Source organism: Eptatretus burgeri, chromosome 10 (assembly GCF_056783735.1).
Source record: "Eptatretus burgeri isolate ZD-2024b chromosome 10, Ebu_testis_v1, whole genome shotgun sequence".
NCBI classification, from domain to species: domain Eukaryota; kingdom Metazoa; phylum Chordata; class Myxini; order Myxiniformes; family Myxinidae; genus Eptatretus; species Eptatretus burgeri.
In genome coordinates, this window is record NC_140970.1 from 102,715,208 (window position 1) to 102,732,808 (window position 17,601).

The 17,601-nt window shown below is 44.1% G+C and overlaps 1 protein-coding gene across 4 annotated transcripts in view; it reads left to right on the plus strand.

The window, feature by feature from the left end:
- Positions 1 to 17,601, plus strand: part of LOC147019327 (retinoblastoma-associated protein-like) — a 270,364-nt gene that overhangs the window by 33,791 nt on the left and 218,972 nt on the right. For all 4 annotated transcript variants that reach the window (XM_085899745.1, XM_085899743.1, XM_085899746.1 and 1 more), the window contains exons 5-6: positions 12,118 to 12,177; positions 17,472 to 17,503. In XM_085899745.1, the coding sequence (XP_085755871.1) occupies positions 12,118 to 12,177; positions 17,472 to 17,503 (92 nt within the window). The remainder of the gene's footprint in view (positions 1 to 12,117; positions 12,178 to 17,471; positions 17,504 to 17,601) is intronic.

Here is a 17,601-nt window from a genome sequence, read left to right on the forward strand (position 1 = left end):
GAATCATGTCGATGGGGCCAAATGGCTGTCTGCCTTGGCTCCAGTACAAAATCAGACCTCAAGAAAGAAAGACAGATTACAAGTTCTAATAAAATGAGTTGCATCAAGATTAATCGATTCAATTAAGATTTAGTAATGAGAAAAAACAAATGCAGTGATTAACTGAGACTACAATTCTTATTCATGCCCACATTTCAAGCAGATTAAAACTACTAAAAAGGAAGTCCACTTCTACACTCCTCCCTGTTTTTGTTCTTTTGGGCCAAACAACACAAAATTAATGTTTTTAAAAAAAATCAATTCGACAGACATATCTGCGCACGAGTGCATTCATTCCTTTGGGCGGTCACTTCCAGGCACACATCGTGGAGCTCAGCCCATCATATCGCCATCCCTTTCCATCAGAGCAGGTGGCTGGAGGTGGTTGCACAGCTAGGCCTATTTTAGGCCACAGTAGAGGTAGGCCCTTGTGCCATTGCAGTAGAGATACACCACTTGGACGATCAAGCTGGGTTTTCAACACACCTGGTGTCGGGGGAATACAGCTGATAAGCGCATCAAGAAGAATGTTTGCCCAGAATCGCACAATACACTCATAACGTTGACCTATGGATTTCTTATTTCAATTTCAGTTTCATACAAGTCATAGAACTACTCCTCTGGATCAGGATGAGTATAGGGAGGTGTTTGTTGAGAAACCATTACTTTTGTAGCCTTCCTTTTTAAGCAGGAGGTAATCAATGCTGGCAGTACTGTGGTGGCACATTTAACAACTACAATAATAATGACAATCAGAAGTAATCCTGTGAAAATCCATTGCAACAATCTTGCTCCCCCTGCTCCAAAAATTCCTTTGAGCCAAGCAAATTTTCCATCCTTAGTAAAATAATCCTGTAACTTGGCTCCTTCATCTCTCTTATTTCCTCCTAGACTTGCAACATGCTCTGAATTATCAAGGACATACGTGCAGCATTCAGAACCAATCACCGCACAGTGCCCTCTGCGCCGCGAGTACCAAATCCAAAGCAGTTCGGCTTTGCATTGCGACAGTATGTAGAACAATTACCTTGGAGTTAATATCAACCACACCATCTGCAGTTTCATTCGCAAGCAATTCCAAAGAGGGCAGCTAATTCTGCAATTCCTATGGATGTTTGACCGACTCCCTAATGAGGAATAAGGACCAGAAAGAACAATTCAGTTGATGCAAAGCTCCGTTTACTTCGTTTTGAGTATTAAAAAGGTGAATTGACGAGCAGGCACACATGTTTACCTTCGCATTCTACGAAAGGTTATGGTTTGGTCGGCGTGTATTTATTTATTTATTTATTTATTTATTTATTTGTAATCTTGTGATTCGTATAACTCAAAAAGTATTAAACCGAATTGCATGAAATTTGGTGGGATGATTGGTTATTAGCCAGGAAGCATTCGATTAGATTTTGGGATTGTTCGGGTCAAAGGTCAAGGTCACGAAAAGGTCAAAATCGTCTTTTTACGATAACACTGTCAATTTTTATTCAATTTGCATGCAACTAACGCCAAAATGTTCAGAATTCAACGCCTCATCTTCTGATATGCAATATGATACAATGACGCCCATACTCTTGTTACCGGTTAGGGGTCAAAGGACAGGGGGGTCACGACCTTGAAAAATATGCAGTTTTTGTCATAACGCGGTCAATTCTTGTCCGCTTTACATGAACCCAGCACCAAAATGTTCAGAATTTAATGCCCAATCTTGTGACACAATGACGTCATAAAACATGTCACCGGTTGGGGTAAAATGTCGGGGGGGGGCGTCACGCCCTTGAAAAATATGCGGTTTTCGGCATAACTCGGTCAATTCTTATTCGATTTGCATGAAACCAGCATCAAACGAGATTACCTTCTCTTGTTGAAACGTTGTATTCACCGAGCTTGCGAGTGAAGACTCGCCAAAACGACGTGAGTTGATTGTTGTTTAGTCCGTAGCCCCCGAAAGTCGGGGGGGTCATGACATTATAGATATGTGGTTTGTGTCATAAGACCATTCATATGAAATCAGTTCCCCACACTCATACCAAGAACAAAAAAAGTAGTGGCGGCGAAGGTATGTGCTCTATGAGTGCCCGTTCTAGTTTTATTATGTAGGCTAGATAACATGAACCTGTCCAATTAACTGGGAGCCATGGATGGGCTCAATTCCCACACACAAAATCGGTGTTATTTAATGCTGTTTGTGGTCCTATTGTGTGATTTTCATGAAAGAGCAGGTTGCGGGTCACCAAACATGTTCTGAAAATTTATCAATATGATTATATGTGCATTAAATAGTTCGATGCAAATTATTGTGGTTGCCTAACTATTGGGAAGTTTAATGAAATTTTACTCCGAAGTTGTTATTTCTCCAGGCTGTTGAAAAAAAACAGCCACGTGCCATATACGTCACGTTCTCCAAAACAAAGCGGACGCTCACTCGCTCATTGAAGAAGTGTCCAGTTCAGCGGGCCGTTCTTTCGCTTTTTTTGAGCTAGCAACTGTCTATATTATCCTTTTTTACTTTGAATTATTGTAGAACAAAGTTATTTGGATATTTGTACATCATGCCTCATACGTGTGTCGTCATGTTTTGCGAAAATGGCTGGAAAATGGGTAATCGCTCCCACCGATTCCCGAAGGAATCAAACATTCGCGGCAGTGGATAAGATTTGTACAAAGAAAACGGGTAAAGAGGACCCTTTGGATAGACTTGTCATTTGTGGTGACCATTTCACAGCCGAGGATTACGAAGGCAATGCAATGAGTGAGCTCGGTTTCAAAACAACTGCTCAAGTGAGACTGAAGCGTGACACTGTGCCCACCATTCACCTTCTCCTCAGCTGGCTCCTGTGTCACCTACGATTATTTACAATTTAGTTTTAATGGCCAATTATTCAATTAGCACCAATGTATTTTGCCTTTTCGCAATGTCATCGCAAGGAAAAACACAAAGAGAAGAGAAGAGAAAAAAAAAGAAAAAAAAACGTACGTGCAAAAAAACCCCCAAAAAACAAAAAAAAAAAAACCATTAAAACAACACTTTCAAACAAATACACAGGCCGTTCCTTCACTCTCGTAAACGACGAATGGATTGGGGCATTGTGTTTATCTATAAATGCGCATAAGAAGTCGAGAAATTATTAGAATACACTATCCGGTAGTCCGTACGTTGTAACCCGTAATGGGGAACACGGTTGAGAATCTCTTCCCCATCGGCCATACCTACGCAGCAACGTGTCCTGTCATTTGTTGGTAAATAAATGGCCATAACTTGGGAAGCACTTGTCCGATTAATATCAAACCTCGAAAAGGCACATCCTCAGGTCCCCAGCAATGTAGCTGGCAAGTTTCAATTAGATCGGACCAGTGGTTGTCGAGAAGCAGCGGTCACACACACACACACACACACACACACACACACACACACACACACACACACACACACACACACACACACACACACACACACACACACACACACACACACACACACACACACACACACACACACACACACTGCTGGAATTATAGATAGATATGCCACAACAGTCTCTTGAAAGTTGGGGTTTGTTCTAACTGTTCACTTTCGCTGGGGTGAAGCTCAGCTGTCAGAAAGACTTCAACGCCAAGGCTACGGTGTATAATATATTTGGGTCCATTATTGATTCATTCTATTTCTGACTCATGAGTGACCAGAGGGTTAAAAATTATTATATCAAGTCACAGACGAATCAAACTTTACATTATTTTATGCATCGAACAAGAAAATGAAAATCTACAAACCAATCTGTCTGGTGGAGTCTGTCAGTGTGAACTGCCGGGCAGTCAGTCCTGACACTTGTACACGAAATAGGCCGTTTTCTTGCACTTGCAAGTGGCTCAAATGTATATGGCTCAGGGCCAGAAACTCCATAGTATAAATTCCCATCGTCCTCCGACTCATTCTCGGCAATATCGGAATGAAAACACTCAATTTCATCACCGCTGAAATCACTCTCTGATTCGCATCTCGTCATTGTTCACACGCTGTTTCCGAATGTTCACGAAGTTTTCGGAGAACGTGACGTCATAGCATCTTCGGTCACTTCTGGACTGTTTTTCAATCACTGACAAAAGTTTTTACTTAAAAGTTAATTCTAGCATATTTTGAGTTTCAAATGTAAGAAAATAATTGCCCAACGATTATTAATGTGATTACAACCTTCGAATCACGCAAAGTCATCAGCGACCCAAAACCTGCTCTTTAACATAGCTTTTACATTCAGAATTACCTAACATTCTTTCCTCCAACGATTTCTGCACTAGGCATAAGTTCGATTTTTCTTTTGTTTGTTCTATCACAAAATATGGAGGCATTTTACTTGAATTGAAATTAGGCCAGTACCAGTTGCCACAATTTCATCGCCGTAGGTACTTCCCAGCCCCATTGGTAATTATTCGGTCGAGCCATCCCATTTCCCATTCCTTATCATGGTTGGTGTTGTTATCCCATTTACTCTGATGCATCCACCTTAACCAATATCCACACCACTCGTTCAAATTAAATGGTATTGCTATCAATGGTATCCCAGTAACCGCTGAATGGGGTATGCGAGTGCAGGCCCAACAACTAGTTTTATTTAAAGCCTTAGCATGGTTTAGAGAAAGAGCCAGATAAGTATTAATCCCATATAGTCCATCTGGGTGTGAATGTGCCCTTGTACTCCTTTGCAAATCCATTCTATTTGTACCCTTATCCAGTTCTACTTCACCAGTTAAGCCTCTTTTGTTTCTATGTGTGATGCGACTAGCTAGGTAGGGTGTGCGATAAGCGCTTGGCTGATGAATATATAAGTGACTATTATTATGAGTTGTACTTATAAGCCCTATCGGCCATGGGGATATCCCCATCCTTATCATAAAAGTCAGAACAAATGGTGCACATAAGCATGTAACAAGAAAGGCTATCATAGCAGTCCCAAGATGGTGATCATTCAGAAGTTCTTCTCGAGATCTTTCGTGCTGTGGCCCGTTTGCATTGTGAGGCATGGATCCATGTTGCTCTGCCCTGGCATTTCACAGCAGTGTGGGTCGTCAGCAGAATTAGATTGGGTCCGCACCACTTCGGCTGGACAGCGTTCTTTCTCTTTTGAGTCTTTACACAGAGAAAATCCCCAGGTTAGAAGCCGTGGCAATCAGTGGTGGGTGGCTCAGGTAAGGCTTCCTTTACCTGCACATCGAAGCCTCTCACAGCACAATTTAAGGCAATGCAAAAGGCGAGCAATGTCTCGTCCATTTGATGCACATTCATCTCTCTTACAGATAATGGAGCCAAGTGAGATAACCTCATTGGTCTCCCCATTATAATCTCATGTGGGGACAAGCCCGTTTTTCGATTGGAGGTTGACCTCATAGTCGTAAGAGCTATTGGCAGTGCATCTGGCAATTTTAGCCCAGTTTATTCACAAATTTTTGCCAATTTGTTCTTTAAAAACCCATTCTGTCTCTCTACTGCCTCTGCTGACTGCAGGTGATAAGGACAATGTAGGTGCTGTTTGATTTGCAAGGCCCGACATAACTCCTTCACCACTTCGGCTGTAAAATGACTTCCCTGATCGCTAAAGATTTTGCAGGGGATCCCAAATCGGCAGACAAAATCATTCATCAAGAGTTTGACAACAGTAGTAGCATCTGCTTTTCAACAGGGGTACACCTCTACCCATTTGGAAAATAGATCTACCACGACCAAAGTATGCTCAAACCCACAACACTTTGGCATTTGTGCAAAATCAATTTGGATATGAATGAACGGGCTAAAGGGGGGAGGATGCCCCCCTGGGGCCATCTGAGGCCCCTTCCCCGGATTGTGCTCTTGGCAAACGTGGCATGTTCTACAATATTGTTCTACAATTGGATTAAAGCCCAGGGCATACCACTGCTTCTCAAAAGGGGTGCACATTCCCCCTTTGCTCGTATGGCCAGCACCGTGTGCTAGGTGAGCGAGCCATGGTAACAGAACTTTTGGAGCCACCACGCGGTTATCGGGTGACCTCCATAGCTTAGACTCATCAAATTCACATCCAGACATTATACACAAATTTTTCTCTGCTTTTTTAACAGCAGCTTGTAAAGTGGAAACATCAAGAGATGGTGTATTTGCGGCTGGTGTTAAAGCACATTGTGATACCAATGGGGCATCTTGGGAAATGGCCATGGCTTTGGCAGCTTTATCTGCTCTAGCATTTCCCCGAGAAACATCCTCAGATCCACCAGTGTTGGCGTCACATTTGATAACTGCAATTTGGAAAGGCAAAATAATTGCTTGCAGCAGATTAGCAATCCACTGACCATTCTTCACCGGAGCACCTGTGGATGTTATGAATCCTCGCTCGCGCCATAAAGGACCAAATCCGTGTATAACGCCAAATGCATAACCCGAATCGGTGTAAATTGTCACAATTTGGCCTTCTGCTAAGCAGCATGCACGAGTTAAAGCAAACACCTCTGCTTGCTGTGCGGAACAGTTCCTAGCCAATTTTCTGTTCTCAAACTACATAACCCATTAATCGAGATCCATTTGGTGCCTGGGAAGATGAACCATCAACATACAAAATCAATTTGAAATTTGGAATTGACATCTCTCTCAAATCAGGACGGAGCAGACACATGTGCGCGATCATCTCCTCAAAATCATGAGGTTCTCCGTCTTGCTCCGTGGGCAGCAATGTCGCCAGATTTATGAGTGAACATCTCTTAATCGTGATGTTCGGTGGAGCTGTGAGTGAGAGTTTGTATGTCGTCGCTCGTGAAGCCGACAAGTGCTGTGTTTTTGTCTTTAGTAACACTGCAGTAATGGCATGCGGCACCATGAGGATTAAAGAATGTCCAGCGACAAGCGATTCTGTCATCTGTTCTGAGTGTGAAGCAGCTGCCACTGCTTTCAAACAGGGTGGGAATCCCTGAGCCACTGGGTCCAATTTAGTGTTATAATACGCGATGGGCCGCAAATTGTCCCCATGTCTCTGGGCCAGCACGGATTGTGCAAAGCTTCGTACTTCGTGCGAATACAAATAAAATGGTTTCAAGTAATCAGGCAGAGCCAATGCGGGGATGGAGGACAAGGCTTGCTTAAGTGTCACAAAAGCTGTGTCGGCCTCTTTAGTACAGCGGATAAGCACAATAATTGTGCGTTTTATGAGAAAAGCATGAATTTTCTGACAGTTAGTGAACAATAAGGTTTATTTTCAGATGTGGGGGGAAGTCAGATTTGACCTCCGAGGACCATGAGAGGTTAAATCCAAGAAGGCCGCCAGTCCACCGGGTCTAATGTTCAAACGCGTTTAATTTTGGAACTAAACAGTGTAAAAAAACATTTAAGGTGTCATTTCCAACTAAGTTTGGAATGGGCATTCGTTTGGTGATACTTTTGAGATTGCCAGGAGCCAAGGAAATGCATTTCGATCAAGGTCAAGGTCAAATTACGTTAACTTTTGGACATTCTTTTGGTAAAGACAATGGATTGGACCTATGCAATATAGCGAAACTTCACTTCCAATTTGACACTATAGGGATAATAATACAAAAAAATTAACAGAATAGTCCCATGCTGCTAGTCTATTTAATACTTTATTAATAGCAATGATGATGATGGTAATGGTAGTGATCAAAATCTAACAGCACCGCCGAGACATAACCACAATCCAGATATGTACAGAAACAAGCATCGCCCAGACATAACCACCGTCCGGATCTGGACAGAGACAGGGGTAGGGAAGTAAGAGAGAATTTGTTATGCTTTATGAAACAAACAAACACATACACACACACACACATGCTTGGCCGATATCGGCAATTTTTCGGGAATTGGCAGATTGGAGTCAGTCTGATTACCAACTACAGTACTTACTGTATACAACCCAGAAACCTTGATTAGCAATCACCGAAAAACAACATTGCATTTATATAGACGTTTCAGGGATATGATCACAAGCATTAATCATTATATACAGCTGCGTGTGATGGGCGAAAAAAGAAAATTTTCCTGGGTAATTTAGAAAATACATTAATACGGCAAACGACTTGGAAATCGGGTGTTATTTCACAAAAACTCGTTCAGAATGACGGAACATGAACCACTCGCTCAGGGTGACTGAACACGAACCACTCGCTCAGGGTGACTGAACATGAACCACTCGCTCAGGGCGACGGAACACGGACCATTCGCTCAGGGTGACGGAGCACGGACCACTCGCTCAGGGCGACGGAGCACGGACCACTCGCTCAGGGCGACGGAGCACGGACCACTCGCTCAGGGCGACGGAGCACGGACCACTCGCTCAGGGCGACGGAGCACGGACCACTCGCTCAGGGCGACGGAGCACGGACCACTCGCTCAGGGCGACGGAGCACGGACCACTCGCTCAGGGCGACGGAGCACGGACCACTCGCTCAGGGCGACGGAGCACGGACCACTCGCTCAGGGCGACGGAGCACGGACCACTCGCTCAGGGCGACGGAGCACGGACCACTCGCTCAGGGCGACGGAGCACGGACCACTCGCTCAGGGCGACGGAGCACGGACCACTCGCTCAGGGCGACGGAGCACGGACCACTCGCTCAGGGCGACGGAGCACGGACCACTCGCTCAGGGCGACGGAGCACGGACCACTCGCTCAGGGCGACGGAGCACGGACCACTCGCTCAGGGCGACGGAGCACGGACCACTCGCTCAGGGCGACGGAGCACGGACCACTCGCTCAGGGCGACGGAGCACGGACCACTCGCTCAGGGCGACGGAGCACGGACCACTCGCTCAGGGCGACGGAGCACGGACCACTCGCTCAGGGCGACGGAGCACGGACCACTCGCTCAGGGCGACGGAGCACGGACCACTCGCTCAGGGCGACGGAGCACGGACCACTCGCTCAGGGCGACGGAGCACGGACCACTCGCTCAGGGCGACGGAGCACGGACCACTCGCTCAGGGCGACGGAGCACGGACCACTCGCTCAGGGCGACGGAGCACGGACCACTCGCTCAGGGCGACGGAGCACGGACCACTCGCTCAGGGCGACGGAGCACGGACCACTCGCTCAGGGCGACGGAGCACGGACCACTCGCTCAGGGCGACGGAGCACGGACCACTCGCTCAGGGCGACGGAGCACGGACCACTCGCTCAGGGCGACGGAGCACGGACCACTCGCTCAGGGCGACGGAGCACGGACCACTCGCTCAGGGCGACGGAGCACGGACCACTCGCTCAGGGCGACGGAGCACGGACCACTCGCTCAGGGCGACGGAGCACGGACCACTCGCTCAGGGCGACGGAGCACGGACCACTCGCTCAGGGCGACGGAGCACGGACCACTCGCTCAGGGCGACGGAGCACGGACCACTCTCTCAGGGCACGGAGCACTCGCTCAGGGCGACGGAGCACGGAGCACTCTCAGGGGACGGAGCACTCGCTCAGGGCGACGGAGCACGGAGCACTCTCAGGGGACGGAGCACTCGCTCAGGGCGACGGAGCACGGAGCACTCGCTCAGGGCGACGGAGCACGGAGCACTCGCTCAGGGCGACGGAGCACGGAGCACTCGCTCAGGGCGACGGAGCACTGAGCACTCGCTCAGGGCGACGGAGCACGGAGCACTCGCTCAGGGCGACGGAGCACGAACCAATCGCTGTGCCACGAATGAGGTAGCGCAGCAAACATATCTGCAGACAGTGAACGATTCGCTCAGAATTACGTTGCGTGGTTCCGCTATTGACAATGGGCACTTGGCAAGTGGCTTAACCACTCATGCAAGCACTCCAATTCAATCGTTGATGAAGAACAGTTGGCCAGGCTGTCGCTGTATACCATAAAGGATCCCTTTAACTTTAATGCTGGTCTTCACCACGCACGCAGCAATTAATGAAATAAAATGACTTCAACCACGAGCCATTTGAGCATCCTGTGTCGGAGTGGCAACCCATGCAAAATTGTGCCCAATAGCCCCCCAGGAGACGACTTCGGCAGCACTAATGCTCTATTCAGAGTATAGTCCCAATGGATGGATGGATAGATCCACAAAAGAGTTACTGCTTCATGCAGAACAACCCCAGAGACATAGCAACATTCAATCGCCCGTGAAATAAACATTGCAGAAAATTCACCATTTTGCCTTCTCGTTTGTGCATTTGTCATGTGGTACATCGGTCCGCGCAAATGTCATAACTTTTTTTTTTATAAAACGTCTGTTTTTGTTTCTTTTTAACCAGATTTGCTTTGATTCCCTGAAGAACACCTCGTGAAACCTCCGAAAATATAGACATAGATCTGGCAGATACTATGGATAGGCAGTCCCTCTGGGGGACAGGGTGTGAGGTCTTGCAGTGAATGTATTAAATCATATCGCTCAATGAAGCTGGTTAATTTTGTTACGTTCCTAAATTTTTTGTTCACTCTATATAATTCTCCAAACAGTAGAAAAAGATAAGTTTAATGTTTTGGAAATTTCACTTTTTCCTGTGGATGTACGGAGAAGGAGGGAACGTAGCATTGTTTGCTTAAAGTAAATCGGTACACTGTATATCAGCTTGGTTATAAGACTCGTTATTTTGTTAAATTATCAGTTTCCACAACAGATTTCGACACTTATTTAGTCCGGACAATATCCGATCCTCAAAACTGAAATAATATTGTCTGGACTGGAGTTTGTCTCCAGACCATGTTTATAGTATCCATCCATCCATTGGGACCATACTCTGTGCAGAGCGTTGGTGCTGCCGAAGCAGTCTCCTTGGCCATACGTTTATAGTATGACTGGTAGAAAATTGATTTCAGATATTATTTTGTTTCCATCTTCACTGTTATTCTATGCAGAATAATTTTGATGAGACTGTATGAATCGTAATTAATGCTCCACCACATGTCTGCCTTCCCTCCATCTCCCTCCTCACACTGTCTTCCCTTCCCGCACCCCTCCTCGCTTCCCCTCCCTCCTCTTTCCTTTCCCCTCCACCTCCTCACTCTCCCTTCTCTCTCTCTCCCACACCCCCTCTCCCTCTTGCCCCCTCTTTTTCTCCCTACCCCCTTTCGTATGATCGTCAGTTAAGCGACGGGTGGTATTTGCTCGTAATTAAATAAGGCCGTTAATTATCTTCAAAAGGGGCGTTTTATTTAACCCAAACAACTAATTCTCTCTTCCTTCTCTTCAAACAACTCTTGCACTTCCTTGGAGTTCCCATAGTATGCATGCAAAGTGTCAGGCTGCTAGGTTTCATGGTTTTGTAATTATTGAGGACACACACACACACACACACACACACACACACACACACACACACACACACACACACACACACACACACACACACACACACACACACACACACACACACACACACACACACACACACACACACACACACACACACACACACACACACACACCTATTGATACAGATGGAGTTCACAAATTAACATATTTTACATGTTTTTATTTTTTAGCTGTTGTATTTGTCAAGTTTAGTTTGAGTACAGTTTGAGTACAGAGCGGATGTGGATGGGCTTTGTATTTGGAGATGCTTGTTAGATGTACCTGCGATGCTTGTGAGGTGTTTTACTGATTTCTTTCCTTTATTCCACATCATCCTTTATTTTTGTGCTTTCTCCTTTATTTACTTTACACATTTCTTTGCCCCTGTCTTCACACTGTCTCTTATGTTTTTTTATTACCTCCACCACCGAAGGTGAAGGAGGTTATATTTTCACCCCTTTCTGTCTGGTTTTCTGTTTGTGTGCAGGATATCTCAAAATGTTGCGGACGGATTCGGACAAAACTTGGTGGACAGGTTGGGTGTGTGACCACGACAAATAGATTCGATTTTGGTGAAGATCTGAATCCAGATCCGACGGCTCAAATTTTTTACGTGATTTTTCACCATTGAGAGATTGGGCTCAAAAACGATATATATCGCGATATCTCAAAAATGTATTGGGCCTGATATGTTCTCGTGGGATGAGGCATTACGGGGCAGAGGTGTATGCACTCGACCCAGTGCCATTCTAGTTATTACTCTGTTTTATTTCCTTTGATTTTTCTTTCCAATTCCTTTTTCTCCTCTCCCCTACCAGAATCTATTTCAATCTGCCCACAGTCTCTACTTCCATAAAATGGAGTCCATCTTGCGTTTGGTAAGAACATCTTCATCATGATTATTATTGGTTGACAGCAATGGAATGCCTGCTTGTCTCACCATTAACACAGATGCCAACCCTCCCGATTTCATCGGGAGGCTTCCGAAAATTCACCCAAACTCCCGCCCTTACGATCACTATCCTTATCCTCCCGAAATTTTGATATTTTTGCACTGTTCACTAATCAGAATGTACTCGTATGAGAATTGAATGAAAAGCATCGTCTGCTACGTATAGCATGTGGTAACTCCATAACGTTCGCTGCTACCAAATTGTACGTAAAAAATTGCAAATTCAAATGAGGAGCAGCGAAACATTGGGTCTGGATCTCGCTTATGCGATCATGCACTGAGATTTAGTGCATGCGGTATGTGTGCAATACAGTGCATGCGGTATGTATGCACAGTGTATATGCATGCGATACGCTCACTGCATGCAGCTGGGCCCCGTACCAGCCCGGCGGTCGCGACCACCGTGCGGTGTTGAACAGCCGCTAGAGTTCTACGAGTCGCGCTGCAGCTGTGGAACATCGACTTCGAAGTTACCGATGCTTCAAGCCCTCGATGTTGATTACGAAATGGCAGAAAAGAAGCTTACGAAGACCAAGAAATGGTCTCAGAAGTACAAGACCGAATACAGTCTCCAATACCCGTGTATTCAAAAGTCTGAAAGAGGAATTCATCATGCGTATTGTACAGTATGCGGCGTTGATATTTCAGTTGAGCACGGAGGTCGCGATGATATTCGGAAGCACGTTGGAAGCAAACGGCACACAGATATTGCAAAGGAGAGATCTTCGAGCACGAGTACCGGTACACTTCTGAATTATTTCACCAAACAAGGGACAAGCGAGGAAGAGGATGTTACCCGAGCGGAACTTCTCTTTAGTGGATTTATTGTGGAACATAACTTGCCCATATCAGTCTCAGATCATGCTGGACCTCTATTTCAAAAGATGTTTCCAGATTCAAAAGTTGCTTCAAAGTATGGATGTGCAAGAACAAAAACTTCAGCAATAATTGGTGAGTTGTCAAATGTTACTGCTTCATCTATTGCTGATATTGCTAGACTCGCTCCATTTAGCCTAGCTACAGACGGTAGCAATGACAGTGGTGAGGCCCAACTATATCCTGTCCTGATTTCGTACTATGACAACAGTGCTGGGATTGTGAAGCAAGGTTTGCTAAGTTTGCCTGCGTGCAAACAAGATTCCACTGGAGAAAACATTTTCAAACTGCTTGATCATGAGTTCAGTGACAGGAAAATTCCGTGGGGAAATTTTGTTTCCTTTTGTGCTGATAATGCCTCTGTCATGGTGGGCAAGCACAAAGGAGTCGCTGCTTATATCCACAAACAAAATCCAGAGTGCTACATCATGGGATGCCCTTGCCATATGATGCACAATACGGCCAAGAAGGCGGCTCAGGCCTTACCCATTGAATTAGATGACTTTCTCATCGATATTTACTACTACTTGGACAAAAGTAGTAAACGCGTCAAAGGAGTGAAAGCACTGCAAGAACTCTGTGATGCCCCGACACACAAGATTCTGAAGCATGTTGCAACAAGGTGGCTGTCCCTTGGTCAGTGCCTAGACAGGCTGATTGAACAGTGGGAGCCACTTCGCCTCTTCTTCAAAGAAGAAGTACGAAGAAAAATGCAACCAACTGTAGCCAAGACTCTAACAACGAGCAAGAAGGACGGCACTGTATCTACTGCCAGTACTGGCACTGCAGGATCAAGCACTAGTGGAGCAGCATTCACCACTACCACTGCAGTATCTGCTGCGAAGAAGACAGCAGGGACAGCACCAAAACCAATGCTGAGAGCAGGTAGCATCACCGGCCCTTCATCACGTTCATCTACAAAGCAGATCCCTTCAGAGTCGAGAAAGACTGTGATAGTCCCATCTACAGGCAAAGAAGGACCCAAGTTAAGTTCTGCTTTTGCCAAATCACTTGATAGAAGCTCAGCAAAACCTTCGAATCAGAGGTCTTCTTCCTTGGCTGCACCTACCTCAAGCTCTCTCCTCAAACGTAAAATTGGATCTGGTACTACGAGTCTGACCTCTTCTGCTGGCAGTAAACGCAAGTGTGATCGCCCTGCGGCTAAGTGTACTACGAGTTCTACAACTAAAAGCGCATCTTCCTCAAACACTGTGCAGGAATCTAGAGAAAAACGTGTCAACAGGATGTTCTTGTCTCCACAAACAAAACTCTATCGTTTCTTCCTTCGATATGCTAACAAGCTTTTTGAGAAGGGGAATCTTCTGCTCCAAAGAGACGAACCCTGTATTCATCTCCTGCACGGAGAATTGAATGGTCTTCTGAAAGATATCTTCGTACGGTTTTTGAAACCATCGGTGTCATCGGTTGCTCTGGTAAATGTACCCTTCTCTGACAGACATCATCAGAAGAATGATGAGGACCTCATGATTGGGAACGATGCCAAACTGTATATAAGGGAACAAAGGAGTCTCAAGAAATCCACCTTCACTCTGAGTGAGTCAGACATCCAAGGTTTCTTCAGTGCAGTTCGCTCATATTATGTGAAAGCCTGCAATTACATGCTCAGGTGCTGGATGTTAAGCTACACCAAGAAGTGGGGTTTGACTGTGTGGAGTTTTTCATAAAGAAATTCCCCTGTCTGTTCAGTGGCGGTGATAGTGACATAGACAGTCTTGAGAGTGAATTCGCTCACGACCAGGCAGACGCCTCCATAGCTACAATTGCTACTGAGACAGTGAGAGTGGATGAGCAGTGGCATCGGATTTCACAGCTCACAGATCCCTGCACTGGTGCCAAGAAGTATCCTAATTTGAGCAAAGTGATGAAGGGAATCTTGGTCATTCCTCATTCGAACGCATCATGTGAGCGGGCACTCAGTCTTGTACGGAAGAATCATACTGAATTTCGTCCCAATTTGAGTGTCAAAACCCTGGAAGCTCTCTTAATTGAAAAACTAGCTCATAGCACCCCTTGCTGCCAGAGAGAATACAGCAAAGACATAATCAGAAGGGCTAAAAGAGCCACACAGCTGTCACTCAGCAAAGCTGCCATGGAAAAAGCAAGCAGCAGTAGTACCAGCCAGTAAGGTAAGAAAAATATTGCTTCTTTTGTGCTTTTTGTTAATCTTTGATTGTCCCCTAACTTACTAATATTAACATACATGTAACATTAAAAAGTGCACAATTTTCCCCTTTTTTTGTTCAAAAAGTGGGAATTCTTAACATGTTAAATGCTCCAAAATAGGGCTCAGAGGGCACTAGAGAGCGTCTAGAACCCCAGAGCTTCCAGGGCCCTAAGGCGGGCCCTGGACTCCGCCGCAAGGGTCGAGCACTCCGCGCTCGAGATGTGCGCTTCGCGCACATTATTTGGTGTCGGTTGCAAATCCTCCCTAATTCTGATTTCCAAAAGTTGGCATCTCTGCATTAAGTAAATAGTATATATATATATATTTATATATGTATATCTATATACATATATATGTATATATGTGTGTGTGTGTATATATATATATATATATATATATATATATATATATATATATATATATATATATATATATATATGTATATGTATATGTATATGTATATGTATATGTATATGTATATGTATATATATATGTATATGTATATATATATATGTATATATTTATGTATATGTATATGTATATATATGTATATATATATGTATATATATATATGTATATATATATATATATATATTTATGTATATATATATATATATATGTATATATATATATATATATATATGTATATATATATATATATATATACATACATATATATACACACACCGTATGTTTATGTATATCTATCTCTATATACAGGGTGTCCCTAAAAAAATGACATCATTTCATAGTCTAATAACATAGCTAATTCTCGCTCAAATGATCTCAAATTTTAACAAAATGTGTAAAAACTAACTAAGTTGAATGTTTAATTCTTATCTCAATGAGAATCTATCAGGAAGATGGATTGGACGTGCCAGTGATAATGACAATGTGCTGTTGAAATGGCCACCACGTTCACCTGACTTGACACCTTGTGATTTTTTTTCGATGTGGCTATGTGAAAGGACTGGTCTATATCCCCTCTCTTCCTACAAGCCTAGAGGAACTTACGCAGAGAATCACTGAGGCGCTGGAGAATGTTGCGCAAGACATGCTACAGCGTGTTTGGCAGGAGCTGGACCACCGACTTGACATGTGTTGTGTCACAGGCGGTGCGCATATTGATCATTTGTGAAGTTTTGAAAAACGGTTCTAAAATCTACATCCCTCTGAATCTCTTGTTCGAATTTTGATAAATAAATCTTTTATTGTTCAACATGAAGCCTATTTACTTTCGTTTGCCTGGGACATGTAGTTACTTAGATATTCAAGTTTCAAATGTTGTCATTTTTTTAGGGACACCCTATATATATATTTAAAGGAAAAATTACGAGCCCATATTGGGAATCGAACCCATGTCTTCTGGAAAACCGTACCAATGCTCTGCCATCTGAGATATCTGGGTGACCCACCGGCTGAATACGCAATTCTCCCACATTAAATAATCTGATAAAACCTCCAGTTGTGTTGTGTTTATCGTCATGTTGATTTTTTCACTGTACTATACGATCATTGTTGAGATTAGGATGTTGCTTCATTCTGAAATGCTTTGGGACAGTTTGTTAAAAGCATACCAACAAAAAAGTTCATTTTCATAGCTTGTCTTCTCACAACCTTTCGTGGTTTTTAGTGGAAAATGAGAAATCCCTTCAGTGCCTTTCCATAAACCACTGTCCCAAAGTGGCAATATGCAATTAGTCATAAATTGATAAATTGGTGCATAAATTCATGTCGTTGCAACACCAAATGTAGAAAGACTTTAACAGCAAGACTACAAAGATGAATCCAAAGTTTATGCAGAAATACAGATAGGATTAAAAATATACAACTCTTTTGGGTGGCAGTCGAGCAGTTGCCTCGTATTGCTCTGATATTTTTGTTGAATGAGTCTCATAACTTAAGGTTCATTTTTTAATGTTCTTAGTTTATTCAAGGATCACTGTGAACACGCTCTCGTTGCTCTCGTTGCTGCGCTCTCGTTGCTGCGCTGCACACGCAATCGAGCATTGAGTGAATTTGATGATGAATAAGTTTATCCACTATTGTTTCATGAATTTGCATTAAAATCGATGCCCATTCAAATGGTGATTACGTTGTTGAATATCTTGTTATTTCTCTCTCACACAAACTATTTGCCTGCATTTGTCTTCTCTCAGGAACAGGAGAGGATCTTTGTGCAGGATTTCAGGTAAGTTATTATTTTATGTTGAGTGGTGTACAATACTAAAAACGATACTGTCCCCAAATCAGGCCATTTCTTTTTTTTTTTTTTTTTGAGACAGATTA